General features: G+C 36.6%; 1 protein-coding gene across 4 annotated transcripts in view; it reads right to left on the reverse strand.

The window, feature by feature from the left end:
- Positions 1 to 1,362: 1,362 nt before the first annotated feature.
- The window catches only part of rtn1a (reticulon 1a), a 32,155-nt gene continuing 20,833 nt past the window's right edge, over positions 1,363 to 12,684 (reverse strand). For 2 of the 4 annotated variants that reach the window (XM_067422193.1, XM_067422195.1), the window contains 7 exons: positions 9,077 to 9,091; positions 5,150 to 5,357; positions 4,923 to 5,061; positions 3,535 to 3,604; positions 2,696 to 2,742; positions 2,332 to 2,390; positions 1,363 to 2,225 (listed from right to left, as the gene is read on the reverse strand). In XM_067422193.1, the coding sequence (XP_067278294.1) occupies positions 2,186 to 2,225; positions 2,332 to 2,390; positions 2,696 to 2,742; positions 3,535 to 3,604; positions 4,923 to 5,061; positions 5,150 to 5,357; positions 9,077 to 9,091 (578 nt within the window). In that variant the 3' untranslated portion in view covers positions 1,363 to 2,185. The remainder of the gene's footprint in view (positions 2,226 to 2,331; positions 2,391 to 2,695; positions 2,743 to 3,534; positions 3,605 to 4,922; positions 5,062 to 5,149; positions 5,358 to 9,076; positions 9,092 to 12,684) is intronic. The other 2 variants (XM_067422194.1, XM_067422196.1) reach the window with 1 other exon arrangement.

Consider the following 12,684-nt stretch of genomic DNA (forward strand, 5'->3'; position numbering starts at 1 on the left):
GCGCGCTGCAGTCATAGACCGTAAAAAAATGCAGTGAGGAAAGTGAGCAAGTGAGTCGCTCTGTGAGGAAAGTGATTCGCTCTGTGAGGAAAGTGATTCGCTCAGTGAGGAAAGTGATTCGCCCGCCGCGTGAGGAAAGTGATTCGCTCTGTGAGGAAAGTGATTCGCTCAGTGAGGAAAGTGATTCGCCCGCCGCGTGAGGAAAGTGAGTCGCTCTGTGAGGAAAGTGATTCGCTCAGTGAGGAAAGTGATTCGCCCGCCGCGTGAGGAAAGTGAGTCGCTCTGTGAGGAAAGTGATTCGCCTGCCGCGTGAGGAAAGTGAGTCGCTCTGTGAGGAAAGTGCTTCGCCCGTCGCGTGAGGAAAGTGCTTATACAGATCGACCGCCGGCCTATCAGTGGGTAAGTCAGTAGCTACTGGTTATATCACCTGTTTAGCATCCTACAAGCCAGCGCTTTGATGGGCGTAGCCTGTTGCTTTCACTCTCTCCCTCGCTCTCTCTCACGCGCTTCCGGTAGAATTGTCCGTAAGGCCCATACAAGGAAATTCCGCCCCCCGTTAACGTCAAAGGGGACGCATGATCTCAAAAAACTTGCCGAAACTTATGACTAACCGGAAGTAGTATTTTTGACAAAGAAATACTCCCATCAAACGTCCACCTTAACTTTTGAAACTTTGTCTATGTTTAGTATGGGATTCCAAGTCTTTAACAGTGTAAAAAGATCAGTATGCATGAAACAGCATTTCACCCCCCCTTTAATTAAAAAAAAAGAAAATTAAAATGTCCATCTTCCAGTAAAAAAAACTCTAGTGCCATACTGGACTCAGTCTGTTTAAACCCTGCCTATTTCTTACAATCAACCGCTAACTAGCATTCAGATCTGCCTCTATCCAAACAGCCAATGAATAGAAGTCCTGCAATTCATTTTTGATGTTATTTTTCACTCAGATGTATATCACAATTTGGAAAAAAAGAACTGTCACTACTTTGAAAATGTAGTCTTTATTTTACACTGAGGTTTGAATTTTGACACTTTATTGAATAGATAAGTTTATTGAAATGTGGAATTCAGAGGTTAAATTTTAAGAAGCCTGAAGGGGAAGGTAGAAGAATGAATGTTTTTAAGGCCATAGGTTTCTTAGGTGTTCAATGCACCAAATCTATAATGAAAAATATATACATGTAAAAGTTTCAACAATGTTTATTTAAATGCTAACATTTCCCAAAGTCTATATTAAATGATTGTTTAAAAACTCCGGATAACATTAAACAAATTGCCAAATGGGGACTATCCAGCATGTAATACGGCAAACATATACCACTTTTCATACATTTTCCCATGAATGACAATACGCCAACCCTCTTACATTAAGGAACATTTATTTTTTCTCATTCGTCAATTAAATACAGAGTGCAAATAGTTAAAGACCTTAAAGTAACTGAACACTGAACATCGTACAAAGTTGGACAGAGTTTAGCTCTGCAGTCTGACCATCATTTGCCCTAGAGAAGGACCACAAAGCTTGTCTTTAAACACCTACACGTATCCCTAAAGTTCTGCAAAAATTACAGTTACACATTTAGTAATAACATCCTCAAAATTATCATTGTGCTCGAATACACAGAGAAAAAAAAAATTCCACAATTCAACTTGATATTAATAAGTATGTCTGTACACAGAGCCACTCTAGCAGTGACGTTGAATTAAGCGATTAATCAACATGGCAGCAGGAGATTATATGACAGGCATGATTTTCATTTTCGTGTCACGTTTTACAGCAGGAAATAAGCACTGCAAAATAAAGCAGAGAGAGGAAGAGCACTGCAGAGATAGCAAATATTTACTCAAGACTGGACTTCATGCACTTAAATCAGAAGCAATGAAAGAGAGAAGCACTGTTGTGTGTGTGTGTTCCTCTGGTATATCTATAGCTCTACGATCGCCCACAAGGTGTCATTAATGTGAATCAGTGTTAGTTATTTATGCAGGGCTTCACTTGTGACTGGCAACAGGGGGTTTTATCAGTGCCGTTACACTAACATGACGATCTTTTTTTTTAATGCTTTTTTTTATGATTATTTTTTGAGGTGATATATTGGCCTCCTGTGTAGTTGGGGTCCTTCAGTGCTGGCAAAAGTTGTAGTTTTTACTGGCTATAGTGTTTACTCGTACAGAAACAAAGAGTTTATTCCTTCTTTTTGGCCCCAGGAACCTTTTCTCTAATCCTGAAAAGCAAACAGAAAATTATACTGTGAATCTTGTCTAAAATAAATGCCATTTTAATCAATTTTAACACAGTTTAAAGTTAATTCATAGTAATACAGAACTCACTTTCCCATTATTGAGTTAACCTGCGTGCGCACCAGCCCGAAATACTGATCAATCTGTGTCTGAAAGAGAGAAAGTGTATGAGATCAAATAAAACAAAAGTAAAACTTGATTTTGCAATGTCCTTGTTACACGTTGCATGTAGTTACTGTAGTAATAAATATAAATTGCATAATTTCCTGTAACTAAACCAAACTCTAACCTTATAGTAAGTACGTGTAGTTAATTAATATTGCCCCGTACTTAAATGTATGATTATACTGTATTGCCACTGAGTATCAAGAAATTTCACTGGTATAGCAATCAACATCAGGCATTTTGACATGGACCTTAAAAAGAAAAAAAATATTGTTGGGGGGAACATTACCTGGTACTTTTCATAAACCACTGGCACGCTAAACATGGAAACCACCGCTAAAGAGAGAAAGACAGGAAAAAATACAGTCAGGACAACTGAGCTGCTCTTTTAGAATGCTGCATCGTGTCATTTGATTCTGGTTTTTGAGGTTATAACACCCTGACCTACAGCAGTGTGTGTGTTTGTGACATCATCAACCTTCCTGATATGGAATTTTGAGTGTGTACTTTAGATATGGATGGAAATCAGACAGCACACACACACAACACAATAGCAACTGCTGAACAGTTCTTAGAACATCAACAACATTCACGAATAAGTGCTGATATAAGAGAACTGTTATCAAACATTTATTTCTAATTCCAAGACATTAATCCGCTGTCTGCATCCACTGGTTAATAGCAGTAATAGTGTGTTTTTTTAAATAAATTGATACTTTTATTCAGGATGTGTAAGTTTATTCAATACTGAGTAAAAACATTTGTTAAAATTCCCATTAAACTTTCTATTTATCAAGAAAACCTAAAAAATATTCTTTAGAACAACTGTTTTTAACATTGATAATAAAAAACAAATGTTTCTTGAGCAGCAAATCATCATATTAGAATGATTTCTGAAGGATCGTGTGACACCGAACACACTGGAGTAATGATGCTGAAAATTCAGCACAGTAATAAATTACATTTTAAAATGTTTTAAAATAGAAAAGTTATTTTAAATTCTAAGAATATTTCCCAATATTACAGATTTACTGTATATTTGATCAAATAAATGCAGCAGTGAGCATAAGAGACTTTAAAAAAATCTTACCGACCCTAAACTTGTGTATGTTTGTGTTGCATTCTTACCCAGAATCAACAGGGTCAGGCCATTAAACAGAGCTCCAACATACGTCAACAACCACATCAACACTGCAAACTAAACACAGACACATGGTGTCAACTCAAACGTACAACGTTTTTACTGACACGTGACATCTTTTAAAATCTGTAAAAGGAACACTGATGTTTTTCCACCCTTACTTGTATCTTAAAAAGGATGCACACCTATGTGTGCAGCCATTTCATTCTAAATTGGGTGGGCGCCACTAATGGTCACATGACCAGTTAAATGCAACCTCAAAAATTATTGGGCACTTTTGGTTGTAAAATGTATAACAAACATGCCTGCAAATAGATTTTTTTCCACTGTATAATCTATAAGTCATAACTCAAAAATATTCTAAAACTTTGTAACCAAGTTTGTAATACTTTGTAATAAAAACTGATATTGTATTAACCAGTGTAGAAATTAGTGAGTGCGCCTTTAAAGGGTTACTTCACCCAAAATGGAAATTGAGGTCTCACCCTTAATGACTCACCCTATTGTCGTTTTACACCCGTAAGACCTCCGTTCATCTTCAGAACACAGTTTATGATATTTTATATTAAGTCCGAGAGCGTATCCAAGTGTAGGCACACTATACTGTCCATGTCCAGAAAGGGAATAAAAACATCATCAAAGTAGTCCATATGTGACATCAGTTGGTTAATTATAATCTCTTGAAGCATCCAAAATACATTTTGTTCCAAAATAACAAAAACGGTTATGAATCAGTGAATCGATCAATGATTCGAATCGCCAGTGTCAAGTGATTTCAGCAGTTTGGCACGCGATCCGAATCATGAATCAATACACTGATTCACAACCGTTTGAATCCTTATTTGAGGATTGAACACAAACAAGGAAGAGAAGACAATCCTGAATAAAGTCGTAGTTTTTGTTATTTTTGGACCAAAATGTATTTTGGATGCTTCAAGAGATTCTAATTAACTAACTGATGTCACATATGGACTACTTTGATGATGTTTTTATTCCCTTTCTGGACATGGACAGTATAGTGTGCATACACTTAGATACGCTCTCTGACTAAATATAAAATATTTTAAACTGTGTTCTGAAGATGGACGGAGGTCTTACGGGTGTGGAACGACATTAGGGTGAGTCATTAATGACACGGAGACAGAAATTTCTCAGATTTCATCAAAAAGATCTGAATTTATGTTCCGAAGATGAATGAAAGTCTTGTGGGTTTGGAACAACATGAGGGTGAGGAATTAATGAGTTTTCATTTTTGGGTGAGCTAAACCTTTAATACTAAAGATTATTTAGAGGCTTTCAATTTCAAATTGCAGTAGTATCATTGGAAATTTGAGAATGTGTTATGCACAAATGTAATGTTAAAAGCTGTTTTCACCTTAATGGAGTCGACCAGATCCTGAACCAGAAACAGCCTGCGAAGCTCCTTCATGGTGGAGTTGATGTACAACTGAGTCTTATCCACATACTTACTGATCTGATCTGCAGAGAGAGCGATCTCCACCTCAAGATAAGCCCTGAAAAAGAGAATGGATTCCATCAGAATGGATGAACATGTTCATTGCTTAATACGTGCAAATGAAAATTACTAAGTATTTGACTAACTTGAAAGGGTGGCCCTCGTCGGTTTTTTGCACTGCTTGCAGGACTGATTTGTAGATTCGGAAACTGATGGTGGCGGAGAGGACAGCCAGAGCGAGATACGCTATAACGCTAACCACACTGAACTGGGTTAGAGAGAACAGAAGCAGCAACACGCTGCCGAACACCAGCCCAGACTGCTTCAGGTCCCGCCAGTGTAACAGATCTACCACTGAAGACACAGAGGGAGAAAAACAAGTAGAAACTGATTAGAACAATTAAAACAATCAATCCACTGCTCAGTTCTTAGGGACTTTTTTTGCACAAATATTACAGCATATACCTGATTGGTCAGCATCATGTCTACACATTCACAGGATGCAAGTTTTTCTGCACTTGTTATATTTTAATAAAGAAATGATGCTCTGTAAAACATGGTTATGAAGACATCTCTTAAATTAGCAGCAGTTTAGTATTTATGTTCGGCTTACCACTATGTAGTAGACAGCACTGGCTGTTAACTAAAATAAATTAACATTTGTGTAAAACCTGCACACAAACCTTTTCACAAAGAAATTATAATTCATCAATTACTAGAACAAAACTGCATCTAAATTTACAGAATGAATAAGTAGAGGGGCCAACTGAAACCACATATATATACACATAAATGATATACTCTAAGCGTCTGTAGAAATATGTTAGTTACATATACACTTCTTAAATGTATTTCAACATATTCAGTAAAAGAGTAAGAAAAGGTGCGTTATAGTTTGATCTGCGAGGTTCCTCTGCATAAAAGCTGACTAATCTGTGTCTGTTAACAGTGTTTATTGTGTTTGAGCTGGTTTTGAGGATAGCACAATTGGCATTGCTCGAGGGCCTTGCAGCACATGCTCTTTAGAGACGCTGAGAGTGACAAAAGGTTGAGCAAAAAAAAACCTTATTTGGAGATGGTTTGGCTGTGTTTTATGCAAATACTAACCTCAGGCACATAGTTGCTCGTTTGGAACACTATAAACCCATTAGTTTTTCTCATCTAGAATGAGATGAGCAAATTCATGTGTATGGATGTGATGTAAATTAGGTGGAATGAGTTTTGAGACGCTCTCTTTTGCGTATTAATACGAATAATCTACGTAATAGAGCGTAAATCTTTATTGAGTCCCAATCTACACTGTTAAAATTAAAATATTTATAAAAGAATTAAGTACAATTAACTTGGATGTTTGTCATTTCAACTGAAATTACTTTAAAGTGACTTAAAAAATTAGTTGAATCTTTATAACAAAGTTGTGTATAATTTATAAAAAAAAAAACGTATTTAGACGAGATAAAGCAATGTAAAAACATGTTGTCATAACTTATCGATTATATTTTTAGTGTAGACAATACATATTATACTTTTTTTTTTTTTTCATATAAACAAAATACTTTAAAATAGAGATAGTATTTACAAAGAACAATTTCTGACCAATATTTTAGAGCTGAGCATAATTATAATGCATGTTCAATATAGACATTCCCAGTAATGTTATTCATTTCCATATATGTGACTTTTTACAGATCTGGCAATCAGTTTTAAAATTCCCCTTTTCCTCCCTTTTTTTGACAGTAGAAATCCTGCATTTTCCATGAAGAGGACGTGCAACCTTGAAGCTATCAGTTCACACCTGTCTACCTCTCACAGCACCTGTTGTCAACTTATCTAACTCTAACCATCTGTGTGAACACACACTGTACTGGGTTAATTATTTCTGTCAGCTAAGACAGTGCAAATATACATCAGAAGTGCTGTTACTGTAATCTAATGACCACACTCCCAATGAGCTATGCCTTTACTATATCAACTCCAATTTAGAGGAAGAGCAGTGAAATGAAGAGGAGCATTAAAGTTGTACACTTTTAGATCACCATTCTAAAATTTGCACACGGCCAAGTATAACCATGTAAAATGACAGATAAAAGCCAAAACCTCATCTATGGTTAAATAATTGTCACTCCATTAAGGGAGTAGAATTTATGTTTGCATTTGCAATGTCACTTACTATAGACTTATTCCATCTTGAGTTACAAGAGTAATCCCTGCCTTGAGGAAACCTAATGTTCAGTGTCCTACTCAGGGTTCAAATCTTTTGGTTACCAGCCCAGACGTCACACAATCCTCCACATGCTTTGCAAACTGTACAACATTCAAACCTACAAATCAGTCCCACCGTTCTCTTCACTTCTTGTCTGTCATCTACCAAGTACATCATCATTAGGAAAGTCTTTGAGCATACAGTATATACACTAAACAGATTAAAACCAAGCACACTCGCCGACCAAATATTACTTTCATAATGGGTCAGAGCACACGGTACCTGCTCTAAGAGACATTTCTCAGAAACTCGAAACATTCTGGAGCTTATATTTGCTATGTTTTTGAATCTGACCATCTTTCATTTGATAAAGGAACTAACGTCTGTGTACTACTACCATTACAGCTACTAATTTGACATACTGCTTTTCATATAATATTTAGTAGGGAAGTAATCTGAATGCTTGGTTGTTTTAAGTCCTGTATGCTAATTGTTCAATAGCATTCTAGCCATGCTAAAAGTATACACTACTGTTCAAAAGTTTTAGGTCTCTAAGAATTTATGATGTTTTTGAAAAAAGCCTATATGCTCACCAAGGCTGCATTTATTTGATCACATAAAACAGTAATATTGTGAAACATTATAAAAAAAATCTATTCACTGTTTTCTATTTTAATATATTTTAAAACGTCATTAATTCCTGAAAGCTGAATTTGGTTGTACTGCTTAATATTTTTGTGAAAACTGTGATACATTTTTCATAGAAAGTTTAAAGTATTTTTTTTTTTAAAACAGAAATCTTTTGTAACATGTCTTTACTTCCAATTTTGATCAAATAGAATTTCTTAAATCTTACTGACCGCATACATTTGAATAGTATTACATATAACAAAAGCTGACCCATTTGTCTGGTCGAAGAGAATTTACACTTCTTTGCATTCTTGTATGCAATATCTTTCTAATTATTATCATACTTCATCGTAACCAAGCAGGTATGTGAGAAGAGCAAGTCTTTCTTCTCTGGCTGCTGGAGGACAAACATTCATCTTTCGATCTTTGCCCAAATATCACAAAGACGAAGCAAGTATTGTTAACTTGTTGCCATGCGAACCAGCAGATTGAGAGATCTCTGAATCATCTCTTCAGTCTCTGCGGCAACGTAGAGCTCCCTGTAGCTGATGTGTTTTTCTTTTCTTTTTTGTTTTACACCTGTATTTTTACACCTTTGGTTGCAGCTTTGGAAGAAACTGTTACACACACTCCGGGAAGCTGCTCTGTCACACTCTAGCGTGTGTATGACATCTGTAGTCCCCTGTGGTATTCTCCCATTGGTCCTGCTGGGATAAATTTAGCCCGGCAGAGCTTAGAGGAGGGCAGAAATATCGGCCATTTTTATCTCAAGATTTTTTGCTCAAATCCAAGATGAAGTGCAGACTTCAGATTTGACTGAGCTGCATTCTTACTGTATTTTATCAATAATAATGTTAAGCAGAATTATTAAAATACAACCCTTGTTAATGATACACTTTCCCTCTCTTAGAAATCCTTCTGTTAACCGCCTCTTCAAATAGAACAAGACTAAAAACAGTCACAATCACACTCTTTCTCCCCACACACACCTTTAATTATTGACTTAACTAATGTAGACTAATATAATACTAGTGTTTCATTTAGAATATACAGTAGCTAGGTGACTTAACATGGGCTCTATAAATCACATATGGACATTACAGCCCCACCGAATTCACTTATCCATCAAAACCAGTGACATCTATAGTTAACTCCATCAATATAGACTCTTAAATCAATACTCTCACAGAGGCCCCTGGTTTTTGATGTCAAAACACAGAAAAGACAGAGAGATACTGACCTGAACCACCCATGACTGCAGACAGGAAGAAAGAGAGAGAGAGAGACAGTGAGTGGGAACGCACACAAAAGGAGAGAGAGAAAGGGAATGAGAGGGAGGGGGACCAGCTCATACTACCATTGGCTAATAATGGACATACACACACACACACACATACCAGGTGACAAATAACTTGGACTGAACAAAAACACACAATCCAAAACAGAATTATATGTGACCCATCACAGAACCCAATTAATCCAGTAATCCAACCCTAACCCCTTGTTTCATACATCCTGTGGAGAGTGTGTGTGAGAAGAGAAAGAAAGGGGGCAGCAGTAGTTGCTATAGATACAGTGTTCCAGTTTTCCTTACACACATTGCTTAGGGGGCCAGCTTAAAATACGAAAGTGGTGGTGGCGGCGGGGTAATTGTGTGCATGTGTGCTGGTGTTTAAATGTCGGAGTGTAATTATAGCATCAGAGAGCTTGGCAGCAAGGCCAACATTAAAACCAACTATTCACTTCCTGAGTGAAAAGTCTATGCCACAGGCAAAGGCCTGAGTGCTACTGTGGAGTTCTGGAAGTAAAAATCTCATTCATTTTCTCCATAGGGGAACTGATTTCAATAAGCTTTTAAAGACAGGCCTACTGTGAGCAATGAGGTTAAGTGTTGGCATATGCCTTTGTTGAGGCCATTAGTCTGCATTATTTCAACTCATTTTTCAAATAATCATGTTCAACAGCAGAATTCTTTGTGAAAAACTACATAGGTGCACTACATAAATGCCACATGAGCAAACAGGAAAACAGATCTCAATGCATCCACTTGCTGGAGAAAGTGTTAATGGCAGGACAAACTGACGGTGATATCAATGGACTTTTAACTAACCTAGCTAGTTCTTTTTATTGATGCCATTTTATTCCGTTTTAAATATCTAAATGTTAGTGAGAAGAAGCAAAATATGAAATCGTTATGCTCATCTTTGTTCACTCCTTTGAAGGTATCTTGTGTAAAACAGCTCTATATTTATTAAAGCACCTACAAAAGTCCTGAACTGGAAGCGATGCAACCTTATGGAAGCTTGTTTCCGCCACAGTATAAAACATTTTAAAAGATAATTGCGACTTTTTCTCTCACAATTTTGAGTTACACAATTCTGCCTTTTTTTCCCCCTCAGAATTGAGATATAAACTGTGTTTATAAACAACTGCGAGTTATAATTGCGACTTTATATCACGCAATTCTGATAAAAAATGAAATAAAATCGCAATTACCTTTTTTTATTATTTTATATTCTGTGTCGGAAACAAGCTTCCATGCTATACGTGTGTGCATACTTTGTAATACATGTAAAATATATTGTTTCTATTTACATAATTAATATCTTTGAATCAATCAATAGATAGAATTTAAATTTTTTGTTGAGCAATCCCTTAAAAATAAGTTACCAGTGGATCAGTCTTTTCTGAATCCACACCAATGATGCTGTTTTTGTCACATTATTGTGCCAGTTTAAGTTTTAATTAGGGTTGGTGGTACCTTATTGGTTAACGATCTGGGCTGCTGACATAAAATCTCAAAAATAGGTGACCCGGGTGGCAGAGTTACTGCAATCACAATCCTGGTACTCATACAGCACATTGGGCTCCTAATATGAATAAAAGAACTATGCAAAAACTATCAAATTTTCTGCAAGCCAAGTATAATATGTAAGAATCAAGAGAGCTGCACACAAACAAACCATGGCAATTCCAGAGCTAAACAAGAAATGGAATCCATGAGGGCAGGATGTGCAGCCCCACCAAATACAACAATAATTGAAATCTGGATGGAATATCTGTTCCTAATGATTCATTTAATGGTTATACATATTGTGTGACCGGAAAGGGATGGGTCGAGCTGATTTAAGGCAGAAAACTGATATTTAGCTAATTCTCTGCTACTTTTGACCAATCCCATTATTATTATAATGTATTTTCAGAGATCCTGCTTTATTTACAGGCGAATGTATATAAAAGAGTTCAAATAAATCAGAAACATCGCTCCGGGTTTTTAAAAAAATACAGCACTGAATGTTTTCTCTCTGTGTGCATGAGATTGAGAATGCATTTAGAGGGGTCTAGAGAGTTAAATATGAATCATCAAAAACAAGAAATGATTTCATAGTGATGTCATGCAGTCCTGCAGGGAAAATATGTCATACAAATAGCATAATATAGAAAAAATGTGATTAAGAGTGAAGAGAAGTATGTGCTTCCCAAAATGTGTGGAATGATGGATACCTCATGCACTCAACTGGTGCAGCTTTTCTTATTAAAGGGATAGTTCACCCAAAAATGAAAAGAATTTGTCATCATTTACTCACCCTCATGTCATTCCAAAGCGTATGAGTTATTTTCCTCTGTTGAACACAAAAGAAGATATTTTAAAGAATGTCAGTAACCAGACAGTTAATAGAAGCCATTGGTATTGATTGTTTTCCCCCCCGAATTCAATGGGTAACGTTAACTGTCTGGTGAACAACATTCTTTAAGATATCTTCTTTTGTGTTCAACAGAAGAAAGAAACACATACAGGTTTGGAACAACATGTTGTTAAATGATCATTGAATTTCTAAAAATTTTCCGTACATAAAAGGTAGAAACAGATTAATGACATATTTACTATCTATTGTAGGATTAAAAAGGGCCCCACAGATGTCTAGGCACTACAAGGATGGCGTTTTATTTTCTACTTTGGCCAGTGACCATCCACTTAGCAGCTCAGTCAACTTGCTCTCGAATGTTCACAGGCCGGCTTTGACCGTTCCAATATGGCAGATGGCTTACGTATAGAGTGGTGCAGGTACATCACTTTGAAGGCCAAACCGTGGAAGCGTTTAGCACTTCCGTTTCTATTGTCCCGAAGTCAATGTTTGTTTGTTTTTTAATGGTATTTTGGTTAAATGGTTCTGTGATGCACACAAGCTCAAAACGTTTTAATGTTTTATTCTGTGAAATAAAATACATCAGTATTACCCCACTCATGATTTTTCCAAACTGTTACGTGTCTTGAAATAGGCGGTTGTTAACAAGTGGCTAAATGAGGCTACAGAGACTGTCGGGGAGATTAAACATCATAATGCAGAAAAAAAGTTTCTTTATGCGCATAATTGTGCCCTTATAAACTTGTCCAACTCAAACGTTCGGGGAAAATGTTTTGAGATTAAAACAAGTTGTCAGAAGCTTAGTGATGGTGACGTTGAAGTCGAGCGACCGTGGTGTAGTTTGTTCATAGCCTAGCCTACCCCTAGCTTTTTACTTCTGGCAACTGCATTTAAGCTTCACGATTCATAAAAGTTATGTTCATCTGTGAAAATGAAGTTTTTTTGTTTGTTTTTTGCAATAATCCAAAAGTTTTTGTCGAGGGCACCAGTGTGATGCAAACTGCCGGTTGGCCTACAAAGTGACGTCATACCTGCACCACTCTATGTGACCCATGGAAACAGCTGCTATGAGGCATCTATGCTTCTATATATTTCTGACTAAAACAAACATCTAGAGAGGGAATAGCAGCCATCCAGAATGCATTACATGTCCTAGAAACCAGAATGTTGTCAGCCCAACTAAAATGCTTAATTTTTCATC

Source organism: Pseudorasbora parva, chromosome 17 (assembly GCF_024679245.1).
Source record: "Pseudorasbora parva isolate DD20220531a chromosome 17, ASM2467924v1, whole genome shotgun sequence".
Lineage (NCBI taxonomy): Eukaryota > Metazoa > Chordata > Actinopteri > Cypriniformes > Gobionidae > Pseudorasbora > Pseudorasbora parva.